This window comes from Athene noctua, chromosome 14 (genome assembly GCF_965140245.1).
Source record: "Athene noctua chromosome 14, bAthNoc1.hap1.1, whole genome shotgun sequence".
NCBI lineage: Eukaryota > Metazoa > Chordata > Aves > Strigiformes > Strigidae > Athene > Athene noctua.
The window spans coordinates 511,319-530,281 of NC_134050.1; the positions used below are offsets into that span (position 1 = coordinate 511,319).

Below are 18,963 nucleotides of genomic sequence, written 5' to 3' on the forward strand. Positions count from 1 at the left end.
ACAGTTTCCACTTAAAAGACAGGCAGGTCTATAAAATACCTCATACAGTAAAGTAGTATGTTTAGGACAAGCCTTTGTTCCACATCTAAACTACCACAGATGAAAGAAAGACAGACTTCAGCACAGAAATCACAGCAAGCATTTAATAGTAAGAAATAATTTCTTATTCATTTGAAATGAAAAAATGCTAACTAAACCAGAGACAACTGTCCCCAAAGATGATATGTACAAACATACACTGTCACTTTCTAACACTTTACAAACGCACGCCATCATTAGCGCCTGCAGCACATCAAAAGCAACAAAACTGGTAACAGATAACATGCAGATGAACACGTTTACCAGCAATGGGTAACACTGATTAAAATACACAATTACATTTCTATTCTAAGTTTGCCTACTATCTTATTTTTTGTTAGCAGTATCTAGCTTTCATTATTTGACATAAACCGTATTATTATGACTATTTTGATACAAACAAACTTTTATTTGTTCACTAACATTAACAATAATTTTGGGAAGAAAGTTCATTGACTAGGGAACACTTTCTTAGCTAGTTTACTAAAGCAGTAGGAATACTAAATGATCTTTTGCAAAACTTAATTTTTTGCTGTTTAAAATTTTCACACTTAAAATTTTCTACATATCACGCTGCATTAGATTATAACATTATTAAAGAATAACAAGTATGTGACTAATCACCTTCACTACATCACTACATTCAATGGCCAAAAAACCTTGAAACAAAACCAAACCACAACGCTGAACTCAAACCCCAAAATGTTGTTAATGCAGAATCAAAGCTTTCTGTCAGTATCACTTCAGCATGTACTAAGATATTGTGGTAGTTATGGAGATGGTAGAAAAGAACGTGCTTTCAGGACACAGAATACAGTACCTTGATGGCCTCTTCCCTTAGTTCCTGATTTGGAATTTGAATGAGTGAAACATTTATCTCTGTACCCAAGCACTGGTAGATAACAGTTAAGACAGAAGGAGGAGGAATGGAATGCACATTGCAGCGAGACACATTGCAGGAGAAAAGAAAAGGGTTACTTATTAATTTCCAAAGATCTAGTATATATTGAATTTCTTTACAGCACATGATTTATCAAGACAGCACAAATCTTAGTCATCACAAGACAAAACATCAATCAAGCCAGAAAACCAATATAAAATGGGAATGAAGTACCCATTTTTCAAAAAGGAGTAATTTTCATTGTCATTGCAATAGTTTCAAACATGGAGCCCAGCCATCATGTGTTTTTCCATAATTATAATACCATGGGAAATGTAACGATTAAATCATTCTGCTGAATACTTTATTGAAAGCTTCTATCCAGCTGAAAGCTAGCTTAATTAAAAATCCCAACCTTTTTAAAAAATCTTTTTTAGTCTATTTTAGGTACATAATTTGATGGACTTCAAAATCAAATCAGAGTGCAAAATGTTAGTTCTATACACCTACAAACATTTTTTAAAGGACTGTGTAAAAGTATATAATTTAGAAAACATGCAATATGTATCAAAGAGATTTCATCCCCCCTTGCAAAAATTTTTATTTTCAGTGGGAGCCCTATATGCTTATCAGAGGGTACATTTTTGGCTCAAAAGGCACGTCAACACAAGCAACTTTTTTTAATACAAATATTCTGTTAAAACATACACCCTAAGTGTTAATGTCTCCTGCTTTTAAAATAAATGTCTGAGCTGAGTCTGTATTTATTAATTTTAAATATCCTAGTATTTTTCCAACAGCGGCAGCTCATAAAAAGATAACATTTTATTCTACTGAATTACACAATACCAAGTAAGAAGTGCAGTTCCACAGAACCACACTATACTCATAAAGTAATATCAGAAGAAAAGGTGTGTATCTTGAGGGAACTTGCAATTCTTTTGGAAGATATCAACCAAGGAATTGCCAAAGAAAATGTCCAAGAATGGAAATATATTATGAAATATAAGTATTTGGCCAAATATTTCAGATCAGAAACAACTTAACTGGACTTTAGGCAAATACTCTGTTACAATGTTCCCCATAAAGTAAAAACCCGTACCTGACACAGACACAAATATTCCAGCCAATTGATGAGTATTCAGTACAATGATGGTTTTTAAAAATGAGAAATACTATTCAAGCATTGGCAAATATTTTTAAACTTAAATTTTTAAAGGATGTGCATTAAAAATACACTGTCTGGCACAAAAAGTAGAAAATGTAATTTTCCATTGGTGCATCACAGCTGAACCTGGCTTTTGAGCCCTGTTACGTGTGAGAATAAAAACAAGGAAAGAAAGAGCGATTCAGATTCAAATTCACAAACATTCTGCGGTTGTCGTACAGCATAGTGCATCATCAATAGCCGCTTGCTATGATAAAATAACTAGCTCACCCCATTGCTTTTTTTTTTTATTTTTATTTTTTTTCTTTTTGAGTTATTAGGAATATGAAGGAGAGAGAAACCATCATTTTCAGATGACCTGCATAAGTCTGTTTATTCAGCTGACCAAAACCCTGTATCTTTGGTCCTGTCTACAGTCTTGTGACACTACTTCACATGTGAAAAAAACCTAGCTGTGAAAAAGCAGTGAAAAACTGAATCACGTGAATGAATTTATTTGAGAACAATTTTAGGGATTCTACATACTTCGTGTATTTTAGAGCTTCTTCTAAAAGAACTATGTTAGCTAATCTAAAAAAAACCCTAGTGTTTACATTTCTACAGGGAGATACTCCCTTTCCCTGTTCTCTCTTCCCCAGTCAGCTTCTCACCTTCACTAGGGCTCCCACTGTACTTGTCAAACATTCTTATGTTTCAGCAAAGTCCTCATGTATCCTGCTGAACTGTGAATAAACTGCAGATACTGGGCTGTTATTACACCTTTCAGATATACAGAGCAGGTGTGGCATCAATCCAGCAAGACACAAGATAACTTCTCTGCCCTCTTCCTGATTACTGCTGAAATTTAGCCAGGAGACTTCAACGTCCAACCAAACAACACGTCTGTGACCTAATACTGCCTTGAGACTCCTTTTTTCTTCACCGAGCAGCAACAACTCATCCCATAGCACTTACCACAAACTCTAACCCCAGAAACCAGCAATAGCTATTTCAGTAATCCTTTTATCTTCAAAAGACAACTTCCATACAGCCAACCAGCAAGCTTTCCCTTACTTATCTGGAACACCCTCACTGCCCTCAGCACCACTTTGCTGTTGGCACGTTTGTCCAACACGAGGAGATGGAATACAACCCAACCAATTTATCTAACAATTCCTGACACTATTAACTCCTGTTCTCCTAGTCATTTTACCCATCCAATTCAAATCACTGTGTGTTTTCATCTCTATGTACTACAATAATGAGACTGAGCAGAGAACATGAACAGAACTTTCAGATATGAAATATGCATATAGCACGATTAATGAAAATGCACAGAATTTTCCAATTTTTGGTGATCACCGTTCAATTGCCCTTCCTCCCTTCCCTTGTGCTACAATTCTCACCATAACTTCTCTATACAGCTCTCAGTATTTTCCTTCTTCCCTTTCTCCTGCCCTCCTGCCTTCTTCCTTCACTCCCCTAATCCCATCCACCCCTTCTGGAAGGTTTTCTCTAGAAAACTGTTTTATTCTTCCTCATATGAAGCTACAGTTTTTCTACCGTATAATAATTTAGGTTGGAATAGACCTCAGCAGGTCAAAGTAGGCATCAAAAAGGAAGAAAAGCAACTTTTGGATGCTTAGAAATAATTGTAAGAGAAGCCTTCAGGGCTAAAAGGTAATAAACGAAATATAAAATGCTCCCTTCTTCGAATAATTATTTCCAAAGAGCACATTGTATTTCCCTATTTACTAAACCTGGCCACATAACTCCCTCCTTTAACTAGAGTAAAATTATTCACATAGACTATTTGTAACTTTATAAAGTATCAGCTAATCTTCAGGCAAACGCCAGAACAATCTGTGATTGGAGCCTAAAGTGCATTCAACCTTAATACAAAATATGCCTTTTCAGGCCATACATTTCAGACAAAAGAAAAATAGGGAAGAATCACAATGTATGTAGAAACATAATTCCTAATTGAATGCTGAATTTTCCACTAATCTCCAACATGAAACAAGCTTTATTTCAATGGTAAACAAAGGACTTAATGTTACGGACTGAGGCTAAATTGTAATTTCTTTTGTTGTTTTACAGAGCAATGAATTGGTAAGCAGTGTAATTATTTTAATTTCACTACTATTTTGTTATCATTTATTACTTTAAATAATAGACTTTGAGCTAATCTTACTAACCTCCTCGAGCAAAGCTATTGGATAGATTTACATCCAAATGTCCTGGCACTACCTGCATAAACACAGTAGACATTCTTGAAGCCCTCCTTTCAGTGCCTAAAGTCAGCCAAAAAAAGAATAGAAGATTAAAAAACCTAGCGTTACTCCAACTAATATTTAACATAACTGATAAAATGCCCTTTTTCACACAATACAGCTAATTCCTGCTGACTTTGTACTTCAGATCTATTTATGTATACATTGGCAGCAGTACAGAGATGTTAGGTAACGGCTAAGCAATCAACATATTTTACAACAAATGAAGCAAAGCATACACACTTTGGGAATGGTGTTATTTTACAAGAAAAGCTACTGTTTGACTCTATTAGGCTAATTACCACCGACTGAATAAGACAAGACAGACACAATTTCAAGTCACATACTCCTCTAAGACACTGAGGTTACCTTCACATAAACCTTACCACGTTCCATCACATTATAACTGTAATAAACCCAATTAATTTCTTCATGGTTCCACACACATATAACTAAATAGTGTATTTTGAAAGTTTTCAGTGCAAGTAAAGCTCTATTTGGAAATTACATTAAAAGCTCACTATGAGTACGTAACACACATGAACACACCTTCCATTGCTGCTGCAGCTAAATAGTGTACCTGTTCATATGGAATCTGAGCTTGTTCTCATTATCTAAGAGTAGTACTTTGCATTGTCTTCAATTTGACAGTCTCTTATTCAACATACAGTTTTCAATATGCTTAATTTGTTATAAAATACTTTAAAGTACTTTTTTGCTTTTAATTCTGTTATATAATGTCATTGATGCATCTGATACAAAAAAAAAAACCAAACACCTGGAGAGCTTTGCCATCTTGAAATTCTGGAGATCTCTATTGTATTTGTTCCAGAATTGAAATAAATTACTAATGCCTCAAGATTGGCCGCCATAATCAAGTGAATGTCATCAAAAACTATGATTCTCATATGGATAATCATTTACTGTCAGATTAAGAATACTGGAAAATATTTTGGGAAAGATTAGAAACATTCTTTACATACAGAAAACACATTCGCTGAAACGAAGAGTGAATAAGCTCTCTGGAAAGTGTAACAATAAAGAAACAACAGAATTCTTATGGGACACTCAACTAACATCAAATCAGAGAAAACTCACTTTTCAACCTAACCATAGAAAAGCACTATATAAACCAGTTTTACCTGGAGACAGAGCAATTGTTGGCCTAACAGTGAGAGTATTACTGCCATTCATTTTGCAGTGGACGGATATCACATTCAACAAGGCTTGTAGGTATTTTTCCTGTTCTATACTGCTTGAAGATTCTAAAGAAGCAGGAGCTAGGGTCACAAGAATAATGGAATACATTAAAATACAAGTACATTTATAAATACACAGAGTAGCAAAATAAACAGTTTGTTATGTAAACTGGAGCATTGAAAATGTCACGGTTTGTCTATCAAAGGTTGAAAAAGCCACTCCTTTGATGACACAGGAATGCTCAGATGTTCATCACCTGGCTGCAGAGCAGCACCCAGCAATGTTCTTTTGCATTCCACTCCACAAAGGTAAACTTCTGAAAGAGTCTGCTACCTCACGGTCACTACTGGAAACATCATTAGCCAGTACCAATACAAACAGAATGGAGATGATGTGGTTTTCCCTTCACTCTCCAAATGAAAGGTAACATTTCTAAGGTTGTGGTACTTGTCAGCAAAGTTCAGCCTTTTATAAAAATGTGTGGAGAACAGATAGAAGCGTTTCTTTAACAAAAGTAAGTTAAAACCGTACTCAATGCGCTCTTCCTCAATCCAGTAAAGGAAGGTTACTTACCTATAACCAGAGACACATTGCCCATTCACTGCAAGTATACATTTAACCAGAGACACCAGTGATCATGCATTCTGCTGCATTTAGAGACTTCAGTGGACACAGCCTACATGTCCTTCAGGTACTCTACTCCCAGAAACTGGCCTTTTTAATGGAATACAGGAAAGAGGATGGACAGTGCATGCACGTCTGGGTAACACACATTAAGGGGTCTCCGTTCCTGTTCCCTAGTGACAGCCCACTGGCTCCTTCACCAGGACGTAACTTCAGGAAGTGTCTTCCCACATGCTTAGGTCACTTTTAGGAGGTGGGGCTGCACTGTTGTGAGAACCACAATTCTGTCTCTGAAAACCTCTGTATAATCCTTCACATGCATGTAGTTTCACATGACTACTCTACAGATCTCAAACAGAATCATTTTCCAATTCTTACTGATGTTGCTGAAGTTGCTGGAGACATGAAGAAGGGCCATTTCAGAGAAAAGTGGCTTCAAAAGACTGGATGAAAGCAAAGCCAGAAGGAAAACAAACACAGTTTAAAAAAAAGAGGGTGGAGAAAAAAAATACCAAGATGAGAAGGTATGATGCTCTGAGAAAGTACTGAATTAAAACAGACGATCCTAAGACTTTAAAAAGTTAAGAATCCAATAACAAAACACAGAACTCAGGAAAAAATCCTCAAAAATAAGAAAAATTTTAAAAATGAATTTTAACCAGAAAAACTCCACCCATTTGTGTCCAGGTACGAGGATTTAAAGGAAGGAAAAAAGATGAAGCTCAGGTCCTGGGCCATACCACAATGACAAAAAAGTGTCCAGTCTCAATCAGTCAGATTTTTTTAAAATGCCAATCAAAATTTTTTGAATTCTGGTTTATTGCAGCCACCTCTGGACTCACTACAGGACAACAACTTCACAGCTGGTTAAACAAGGATTTGGTATCTTGACCACAAGAGCCAAGCTTTGGATCAGGAGAGAGAATTTGATTGAGCACATTTTGATGAACCACAATGGTAACTTATAAATAGTTTTCTCCAGTGATGATCCAACCAGATTCTATGCTGGAGACTAATAGACAGTAACCTAATTAGCAGGAGGTGGCAAAAGAAATTTCAAGATAGCCCTGTTAAAATTAGTGTCTGAGTTGGAAGTACAATTAGGAAGTAAATAGAAAATGCACATGCTGAAGCTTCATGCTGTTTCTGTCTGACAAAGCAGAAAAAGCCTGAAGAAAAACATTATTTTCTTTTCAACTCTTAAGCAGAGTTTACACATCCTGAAATCCACTTAAATGGTCTCTGGGTCTTCTAGTCCTTGAAGCAATGCCAACAAAAAGTCAATTTAGGTCTTAACAGTTTAGTTAAATGAAAGGAAATGAAATGCCTAAATGAAGCATAATGTCCTTACCACTTGCATTTATAAAGTTTTATTTTGTGAAGAGTATTGTATGTGTTTAAAGAAAGAGACTCAGGAGAAGAATAGCTTGATTTATATGAAAGTCTGTTACTGAACTGTGCAGATACCTGAATTAAACATTGAGGGCAATAATGTCCTTGTGAAAGATTATAGATGGAATCTTTGCCCTCCAACCCCACCACCAATCACCCCATCACACAGTGCTTAATAAAGGGACTGGTGACTCAAAGCATGGACCCCTTATCTGCACAGAGGAACAGAGATTTCTATAAAATGACTGATTGTTTAAGTGCTGTATCATACATGAAGGCCATCACAACAGCATGGATTTAAACAAAAGATGGGGATGGAGATCCTGGTAGCGATTTTCTAAGTCCCAGGAAAGAAACGCATTGCTTACTAATGCAGTACAACTGCCTCTGCTGCTAACAGGTGCTCTGCATGCATGGTTGCAGGTTGCTCCATCTTTATCTTACAAAAGGTCATAATGCAGTCCATAATCCAGCCGGTATCAAGATAACTGTTCTCTTGGATAGTGTTATTACATACAAGAAACAGAAATGGTAGCTGACCAATACTTGGTAATTCAGGTGTAGAATATCATATTTAGAACTACAATGGTCTGCAAAAAATTCCCAGAAAGGCTGAAGTGAAATTCAGGGACCAGCTTCCATGTTTCGAAGGAATTTCTGGAGTACATTCTCCATCTCATATTCAAACATCTGTTACTAATCCTTTGTGGACTGACATTAGAAAAACAATTCTGTTGCACATGTAGTTTGGTTTCATATAGCAATTCTGTGCATAATTTCTCTAAAAAATATGTTCTGTGCTTCTTATGTAACATACTGATCTCAACTATGCCTTGAAAACTTGCTTAACACAAAGGAAGATATTTACAAAATGCAAAGACTCCCAACTAGAATCTTTCAGGTCTACGCTTTATAAAAGAAAGATAAAAGTTAAACTAGTATTACAATGAAAAACATGAGAAAATACAATGGATAAGAGTCTCTCTAATGTTTTATATAATCCTCTATGAAAGGGGATAGCATACACTCGTTACATGAACTAGTGCAAAGGAAAAAGGTAACGTAAGGGAAACAGGGGCAGTTTGCATTGTGTTTGGCAGACACCAGCTTTTACCAAAGCCTTTTGGTACATATATAATATCTGTTAAAAACACTGACATTTTTTTAAACCACTTTGATACCATTCGCAATCTGCTTCTTGACATACAGTAATTAAACTGAACTAATATAATATCAGATAGCCATTCATATCCTGAGACTTTTGATTGAACATCACTGATTTCCTCTAGAAAAGTGAGGATTTCTATATAAAATGCCTTACACAGAAGACCTAGCTGCACCAGCTCACCTGTCGTATGCGTGTTTTGGGATTTGAAGAGGCCAACAACACCTTTTCCATGAAAGCCTCCAGATCTAAGCAGAAGAGTACTGGTTTTAGTGTTCTTCCAACAGACAACTGGCAGGCGATTGTGACGGTAACAGCGAGCAACTCTCTGCAGACTGCTGTCCTGAACAGACTGAGGTACTACCAGCAGCCCAGGATAACTGTATTGACAAAAAGTGAAAAAAATTTAACAACTAATATTGATTTCAAAAGTTTAAACAACGAAAAAAAATTCTTAACACGACAAGCTGAATATACATCTTAACAAAAATACACCTCAACTGTTAGAATTATTTTTTATTTAGTAACTCACTTTTAGTCCCATCCTAGCAAATACACTAATTTGTAAAGAAAACTGCATTTTAAAAACAACTTCAATTATGAAAAATCTGTAATACTATCACTACTGGTCTCTTTCCATTTAAGCTGTATTTTATTTGGTAGTATTTTTCTTCTTAGTACATCTCTTATCGGTCACTATAATGAAGCCATATTTTTGCGCATGACAGAAAAGGGAAGTTTGAGGCATGCGAATGATGCGGTAGTTCTGTTTTGACAATGGTATATGAAATATGAGAACTGAAAGGGAAGAATGTTAGATTGGCTAAAGGAACACAACTAAAACAATAGTTTTTGTTTTATGTTAAAATACATTTAAATTTTACATTGGAACAGCGTATTTGAAACTGCAATTCTGTGTACTTTTTAAAACACAACAATACACTGAGAGATTAGGAAATTCACTGATACAATACCTTTAAAAATAGAAAATCCAACAAGATGGTAGTGGTGTTCATGTTAGCGAAAGAAGGATTCGAGAAATATGAATTATTTTCTAATTCCTCCAGAAACTATTCAATTTAAGGGCCAATTTCACATGTTAAGAAGAAACTAAGATGAGGAGCAGGGAAAAGTTAGTGCTTACTAAAGAACTTTGTTCTTCTACAATATACACTGTTCCTGCAAATTCAGTTCTTTGACATTTACTGGCTTGCCCTCATACAAAGTCAATGTAGGTAATATTTGTGGTCTACTTAAAACACAGTAACTAAACTAATACGGCACTAGATAAGTATTTATATCCTGGGATCTGTAACCCACTCAGATATCAATTATATTTTCAAAAAAAATGTTCTAAACTATCAAAACCTGGTAGTTTTAAAGGAGGAACGAGTTGTCTGTGTAACGTTCAAAACATAACAAGAGCGTATAGATTCAATGCCTTCGTCTGCGTTGTACTCAACGGTGATCGAACAAAACCAGTTATTAGTCTGTATTAAAAAGTATTTTTGTGGTAGTGGTAGTAAACTACATCAGCTTTCACAACAAAAAAGGAATTGGTAACATTCATGTGTTAAAACACAGCACGTGACTTTCAGCACATGACAAACTTTTGAAGCAGCGTAGATACCTTCATGAATTCAATTTAAACCCACCTTTTTTTATGTGAAGAAAATAGTTAAGTATAATGGTTTCTGAGGCTTGCTTTTTTATTTAGGAACAGAATAGATTTTATATGCAAATAAATAATTTCCAGTACCAACACAGCAAGTTACAGAAACCATATCAAGAGAGCGAGTTGTACGAGCTAACATCATTGGCTAAGTCAGAAAGCTGAAAAATACCCTAATGATTTAGTCATCAGTGCAGACAGCCCGGAGAGAGAAACTCCTTCAAAAGGCAACTCAGAGCATCAGGTTCGTCCCCCCCAAAAGCCTCCGGGGCACCCCCTTTCCACGGGCCATAGGAAGAACCTAGGAAGGAGGTCTGGTGCTGCCTGGCAGAGCTTCTGGGGCCGTTCTGAAGACCCCTGCCCCCGGGGCCGGCAGGTGCCCCAAGCTCATCCATACACAGGCAGCCACCAGGAGACAAATCCCTCAGTGGAATATAAATAGCTTCAAGGTCACTGGTTGAACACTCCCACTGTAGACAAAAATTTCTCAGGGAAAGTTGCTTAAATGGACACATCGTGTGGTATGTGTGTTGTGCCATCTTTATTTTCAACTACTTGAGGGGATTGGTAACTCACCTCCTGCAGAGCGAATACATCCTGTTCAGTGCAGTTATTCTTAAGTGTTCTGTTTTGGAGCGAGAGGAGTTACTACTGATGGTCCCTAGCCCCAAACGTTGATAGTCTCTGAAACAGGCTCTTTCTACTAATTGTTCCATTGTTGACTTTTCTGATGCTTTTAGGGTACCACTTGTGTGCAGCTCGCTGTCATCTGAAACTAGAGTTAAAAATCTTTAAGAATTTGCTATTGGGGAGGCCAGCAGTTACACAGAACGCTATTTTTTTCTGAATGATGCTATTATCTTCTGAACAAAATATTAGTTTGTCTTACTGTCAGTGATGACTAACAAGAACTAATACATACAAACCACAGTTTACAGAAATTCTAAGGAATAAAATAAGATTTTAGTCAGGAAATCTGAATATATCACAGTTACCTACTGCACCTGTGACTAACATGGCTGACAACTCTCCTGCTAAAATCCTGGAAAAAGTTATCTCATATGAATTTGAACTGAACCAAAGGCAGATAATCTTTCTTTCACCACTTTACGAAAACCTGTTAAACTCACAACTGCTATACAAAGATGTACACAAGACAGAAAAATGAAAAATGTGCACATAAATTCATTAAACATCCAAGATTATCTGGATCTCACAATTTTTAAAAACTTTCCTCAAAGGATGTAACAATCATTTTAAGGCTTGGTTCAAATAGAAAAACATTTCTGTGTCATAATTTCACAACAGATTATTTCTTAATGCCTCAGTTTCAATGTCAAACAGCAGCTTTCTTCAGCCATGCACATCAGCTGCACTTTCCAAAGCAGAAAAACCTTTAACCATGAGAGATAAAAGACATGTCACAAGTTCAAATTACGCTGAAATTCAAGTCAAGCAAGGTCTTTGTACAAAACCTGCCACCTGCCCGTTACTGACACTTTCAACTATTTCCAAATACTTTTGAAAGCAGATTTACTGTTCAAGGCATGTATCAGTTACTTGCTACCACCTCTTGCACTGAAATATGTGTGTATGAGGGGAAGTATTTCTTCAGGAAGAGGCACTAAGAAGTATAGAAAGATTTAAACAGGACTTAATAAAATTAGAAACTAAAAATATTTTAAAAAATTAAAATTATGATACAATTCAAATTTACTGTCAGTAGACAACATTCAGAATTTACAGGAGTAGAACCCATGTATATTTTTCTGTGTGCATTTTAGCATAAAAGCTAAATGAATAATTTTATTGCCCCTGCAGCTCATCAAACAAAGCCAACAATTCTCTAACCAACCTAAATAATAAAAAGTTTAATGCTGTGGATTATCTACACTTTTTCCTGTGTTTTCATATTTGTCATGGTAGGAAAGAAGCTACAAAACATTTACAAGTATAAAGTGCACTAATGAGAAACAAATTAAATGAGTTTTAGAAATAAATTTGGGGTATACAGAAGCTTGGTATTTAACAGTTTTGAATGGAAAACTGTAACTGACTCAGGTAAGATGAGGGTGCCTTTTTTGAGATATTTTTTTCTAAATGCATTTTTCTCTCATGAAAGCAGGTATACTGGTGATCACAATTTGCAAAACATTTTCCAGTGCACGAGAAGCTAGAGATTATAAGAGCCAGTGTCCTCAACCTGAAGAGGGAGATGAAGATATTTTACTGTCTCCAGTCTAAAAGGGATTTTTTAAAATTTCATTTTTAAAAGAAGAGGAATAATCCCTCTATTTTACTGTTCCTGAGATACGACTGTAAAAGTGGGTTTTTACAGTCTCCTATTTTATGGAACACACCCGTATGACCACCAATAGGGAACAGAATTTAGTAGTGATGAGAATCTAAGATCTGAAAAGAATAATATGGGGAAGAATTGGAGGGAAATTAGGTATTCATTAGCAACAACTAATAACCAGAGTACTGTGCCCAGTTTCGGAAATCACATTGCAAGTTATACATGGACCAGCTGAAGAGGACTGAGAAAAGAGCAATTAAGATGATCAGAAGCCTATCAAGACTAATAAACAAAGAACAGAAAGAACTGTGGATATTTAATATCCAGAAAAGAACAGAGCAGACAAATATTACAATAGTCCATAAAAACACTGCAATGAGAACGAAGGGAATCACCTTCTACATGTATATGGTGGCAGAATAAGTAAAGGCTTTAAATTGTGGCAAGGAAATGTTTAGGCCTGACTATCAGAAATACGCCTGTTTTTCTCCAGCATTAAGGACTGTTAAAGCATTAGTACAAGTCGCCTAGAGTTGTGGAAACTTCATCTTTGAAACCTCTAAGAAAAAGTTAGGTAAACATCTATGAGGAACAGATTAAGTATGTTGATCTTGCCTTGTGGCAAAGAGATGGGAGTAGATGATGGAAGGCAGTTCCTTCCAACCTTATCTTTAATATTTCTTTTTCAAGGCAATGCATCACCTGCTACAGATAGTTTGTGTTTGCTTCACTGTTGGTACCAGCTGCACGGTTTCCTATGCTTCAGGTTTTGAGACTTGCAAACAAAAAGCCATTCACTGCAGTCAATGTAAAAGAAACTGATTACATACTAGATTTCCTACAGCTATTTGTACTCTGCCTGAAGCAGAGTTACTGCTGTTGTCAGCTGACTGTACCTGAGGCGTCAGCACAGCGTGGAGAGAAAGGCAAGCAGGCAGACTTTGATCACCTTACGCTTTCCCAGTCAAAACATCTGCAAAGCAGCAGGTAGAAAGCCTCACAATTGTTATTTTTGTGGTTTTGTTAGGGGAGTTAAAAAGCGTCTGTCACTAACATTTATATATCACGTTTGCTCACAGAAGAATGTAGTTATTTTGTGTATCAGCAATGCAAAAACTTGTAGAATTTCTTCATTGTCAAGAGAAGCATGAATACACAGGTATGACTGCGCTTGGTGTCTCTGAGTGAAGGACACAAAACCACATAAAAATCACACAAGGTACAGCCTGTAGAATTGCTTCTGACCCAAAGAATCTGCTGCATCAGAATGCATACTACTAACTCAGGACTTCAGGAAGATGCTGGAGATTCAATAAAGAATGGAATTTTTCAGCACTGACAGACATTCTGTATTTTGCAATCCTTTCTTTTTGCCTCTTTTCCACCACTTCTCTGGAATGAAAGAAGAGAACCAGCATTTTTTAGCTTTTCTGGAACGGCTTTCTTCCATTTCGGAGAGAACAGAGACAGTGCAGTAACATACTCCTGCTTCAGACAATTTTTATATATCCACTCATAAGTCACATAAGTTGCCTTGCTCACTGATCAAACATTCAAAGGGAAAATTTGTTTTGTTTGACGTTTTGAAGAAATTATTAGTGTTTGATAAACACTGTTATCTGAAATGCCTACTCTTTTTTCAAAAAAGAAGAATGGTATGACAAAACAATACCTGTTTATGTACAGGAGAATCTGGTTCCCTCTAGTGGTTTATTATAAATTAGCACTGGTCCAGATAAGGCTATACTGACAGCAGCACATGGTAGAAAAGAAGTATTTGGAAGAAAGTCAAACTCCACACCATCACATGAACTATACAAAGTGCCCAAATAATTTTCTACCTTCTGACCCCAAATCCTTTCAACCAAAATTTGGAAAAATGTTATTTTCAGTAGTAATGACTTCTTCTGCTTTCAGAAATTATCTGTCCCTTCCACATCAGCGAAGTCCTGCACAGTATTTGCTCTTTCTTGAATCTCACTGACTACTGCTTTCTCATCATAGACTAACTGCAGATGTCATGATGTTTAAAGATAAATGGAAGCCACAGCATGTTTCTGTGCTGTGCCATCTACACTATTATGATGTAAAAAATGATAAAAAAGATACTATATGCAAACTGTTTGATAATTTAAAAATAATAATCTAGTATTTTGCTTTACCACTGAATGAAGCTAACTTCCTCTTTTGCTTTGTCATCATAAAAGAAAACACTCACTAAATGTACAGATTTGAAACCTCTCTCTTTACTGGCTAGGAAGACTCTGCAATTTCTTCTTGAAGACATTTCTTACTCGATATATTGGAATGGAAGCATAGCAGGATAGACTTAACCAACATGGCAAAAAATGTTTTACTGTTACCAGAGATATCATCATCTTCATTCCAGCCTGGGCGATTCCCTCGTTCTTCCACTATTGTGCCTGTCTTCTTCTTTAATAAATACTGGCGTCCAATTGTCATCTTCCCAGCACGTTTTGCTCCTTTTACAATGCTTTTTGAGAAGGTACTATAAATTCAAAGCAGTAAAAATATTTAGAAAGATGCATATGATTCTCCCTGATAGCATGTACAGATTTTTATGATTAACTCACTGACCCAAATAAAATACACATTTCATAGTTTTTCACTTAGTATCATTACAAAAATTATAACCTCTAGAAAAACGTTCCTAAAATTAATTTTTTAAAACCCAATTTTATTATCTCGGTACAAATTTGCCGCTATTATGTCTAAGGGTAACGAATAAGCAGCCATAATCTTTCTTTAGGTATTTGTATTTGGGTAGCAATGTGATAAATCTACAAAGCTGACAAAGTAAAGACAGGAAAGATAGAAGTTACCTTAAAGTTTTAGCTTGAGATTCTACTTTCCTGTGTCAACAATGCTATAATCAACAGAGAATCACAGGAACTACCACTCTGGAACAGATTAATGATACAGCTAGACGAGTAAAAATTAACGTATAAGAGAAAATTCAAAAGAGGACCCAATTCACATTAGGTTCTTCACCTGTAAAGTAGCACACAAGAAATCTGGTTTTTATGTTGGCAGAGTTTACATAGCTGCAGATGCTACTTACATGGTGTGTGTTTCAAAATGTAATGAAATGCTTGTTCAAATTTACTGCAGCCAGAAATTTGGACAAATAATATATTCCTATACGAAATCAACATGTATATCACACTAACCTACCTTTTATTCAGTAAATATAAAAAGATGCAGAAAAGCAATCAGGTATTTTGACTTTCCCCAAAACTGCTTGAATGATCTGCATTTCTGAAAAGCTGTCAGATCGTTCAACGTATTAGACTAATACCAAACAAGAACATCAATAACAAAAAAGAAGAATCAGTATACCGGAATGAAGTGTTCTTTTCTTTTTGTTTTGGTAAAATTATCTGTGGTGCTGTTTGCCCAGCTGCAAACGCAAAAGTGCTGAAGATAGACTGAGGGTAACGGAACTTCATTAACTGTTTCTTAAATATTTCCACCACTTCAGGACTTACTTCTTCATCAAATGCTACTTTAATTAACTGCATATTAAAGACATGACATGTTAGAAACTGAAAAAAAATATAGAAGAAATTAAGAGATCTTAAAATATATTAGCAAAATTCCCGTATGCATGCAGTAATATGCTCATCAGAAAATACAAATATATCTACATATATTTTACTGATTTTGAGGGATATTACACAGCTTTTAAAAATTATTATTTATTTAATTTTCACATATATGTCCTAATACTAAGGTATTTTCACTAAGAAACATCTGGATTTCTCATAATATCAAATAGAAAATATTTTGTTAAATCCAAGTCATAGTGCTGGCACAGCCGTTCAAATACTCATCACATGGCACAGCTTAGCTTGGAAATATTCTGCCAGCTCTGCCCATATACTGGGAACTAAGGTTGGTAAGGCACTTCAAAGACTCTCATCAAACCAACAATTTCAGCATTCACACGTCACAACCATTATACTTCCATTACTGAGTCATTCCAATTTTTGCCTCACCTTGCAAAGTATAGAAAACTGCTAATCATAAAAATGTAATCGTGAAATCTCATCCTTAAAAAGGAATTAACCTTGTGCTACTCAACACTGGTCCATCCAACCCACTAAAAATGTTTTTTGAAATGTTTGGAGAAAAAAAAAAAATACCATCCCATCATCCTCAGCCAAAAGAATGACAGTCAGCAATTCAGGGGGAAAAAAAAAAAAAAAAAAAAGAAAAAAAAAAAAGAGAGAAAATAGGGAATCCATAAAAGGCCCAAAAGAACTTTAAGAATGTAGAAAAAGCAAACAAAGAAATATCCTAGAGCTTTATTCCTGAGCGCATACCTATACACCTTTTGAATGTCTATGGTTTGCCATCTGGAAGGTGGATTTCATCATTGCTTTTTGATTTCACTTGTTTTGTAAATACTTTCTAAATGACTAATATCTCTGTTGTTCTAGGACCTCCTTGAAAGGAGCTCTTGAATCTTTAGGGGTTACACTGATCTCAGGTTTTAAAGACATTAAATAGCATAACTGCAGCCAAAACCTTCTGAAAGTCGTAATTAATAAACAAAGAGGAGGGGCTATTTCATAATGCATTGAACTCTAGCTGTGACAAAGGGAACAGAAAGTAAACTGTTTTCTGATTGTTTTTGTTCTCATAACCTAATACAAAACTATGCTAAACAAAAGCAAAGATGATGTTTGACCAGAATCCAGCACTAAAAACACTGAGCTGTGTCATATTTAGCACATCGTTGAAGCATGCTAACTATTCTGGTAAAAAAAATTCTGGAAAATACAAGTCCTCACGAAGTCCTCTCAAACATCCACAAGAACACCTTTTTTTCAGTTGTTTTACTCACTTGTACTCCTAATCTTATGCTTCTGAATAGAATATTGAAGGTTGACTAGTTAAATAATCTACTATTATAAGGAACTAGTAAAGTGCTGATGATGTATTTTATTATGTTTTCAAATGATGCAACTATTGTTCTCGATGAAAATACACTTCTGCAGTCAGCCAACCCAACAAAATATTTAATATCTTAAGTACCACAGACTACTTTCAGTCCATCATATAAAATCCTTTGCCTTCCACTTTCCATCTCTTAGGGTTTGACCACAGTTAAGATCACCACCAAGCAGAATAACTGAGAGAAGATTTCAGAGACTTCACAGGTCCTAACTCTTAGAATTCCAGCCCTGCCAACCGCCCTGCAGTACCCGCTTCTGCTGAACACAGCAACAGATCCCACAGACAGTAAACCACCAGGATCTGTGCAAGTCATACGGAGGCTCATGGTTCTGACCCTAAAGATTCCTGAAAGTGCAGCTTCCATGCGACACGTGACATGACTTTCGGCCATGGATTCTTACAGAAAGCTGGTAAAGTGACAAGTCTTGAGAAGAAAGCAGTATTTATAGCTCTTCCATATTCATTCTGTGTAGCTGGAGGAGAGAGAAGGCAAGTTTCCACTGGCTTGCCTAGGCCTCTACTTATTCACATTAAGAGATTTTGGACCCAAAACAGCCCTTTAGTGGATCCAAAATAGAAAGGTAAGAAAAGAAGTGGAAGAGATCAAACATAAAAATGGTAACTCTCTGTAAATATTAACTGGGCCAAGAAATGCCCGGGTTTTATGAGACTGACTTTACAGGGCAGAAAAAGGAACTCTTCATAAGTATCAGGATGAAGAGCTGCTTGTAAGTATTTTGAGCTGTCACAGAAATTTTTACAACACTTCCTTTTACCTGAAAGGTAGCTGAAGTGATCTGCAATCCTTCCTGCATACTCTGCTGCAGCTGGTTCTGTATAGTGATCTTCTTCTCCTTCGTAACAGATGCAATGGGAAAGCTCCGGATCACTGTCTGCTCTCCAACTGAGGACCACAAAATTGTATTTACAGATACTTGTTAGATCATAGAATCAGATCTGGTTTGGTCACACTGTACTTTGAATGACAGGATTGAGTAAGTACAAAGCAACACGAAAATAACAGCACAGAATTCATTTCATGTAAAGCACGAGAAAATGTGGTAAATTCCTACAATGTTATTTTAGGAATCTGAATTCCTGCTTAACTTCAGCTGGGATGATTAGAAAAAAATCCTCCTTCCCTCTGAGTCTACACGATGGAAATGCACCCCCAAAATTAAGTCAGTAGGGGGGGAAGAAACAGTTTCAAGCTTATTCAAATTTTTTGTTGCATTATACAACTCAAACAA

General features: G+C 36.0%; 1 protein-coding gene across 5 annotated transcripts in view; it reads right to left on the reverse strand.

Moving 5' to 3' along the window:
* The window catches only part of SBF2 (SET binding factor 2), a 243,214-nt gene that overhangs the window by 29,784 nt on the left and 194,467 nt on the right, over nt 1-18,963 (reverse strand). For 2 of the 5 annotated variants that reach the window (XM_074918678.1, XM_074918677.1), the window contains exons 23-30: nt 18,490-18,617; nt 16,091-16,266; nt 15,094-15,239; nt 11,008-11,206; nt 8,943-9,139; nt 5,521-5,658; nt 4,304-4,399; nt 899-970 (exon numbers count right to left, since the gene is read on the reverse strand). In XM_074918678.1, the coding sequence (XP_074774779.1) occupies nt 899-970; nt 4,304-4,399; nt 5,521-5,658; nt 8,943-9,139; nt 11,008-11,206; nt 15,094-15,239; nt 16,091-16,266; nt 18,490-18,617 (1,152 nt within the window). The remainder of the gene's footprint in view (nt 1-898; nt 971-4,303; nt 4,400-5,520; nt 5,659-8,942; nt 9,140-11,007; nt 11,207-15,093; nt 15,240-16,090; nt 16,267-18,489; nt 18,618-18,963) is intronic. The other 3 variants (XM_074918679.1, XM_074918680.1, XM_074918681.1) reach the window with 3 other exon arrangements.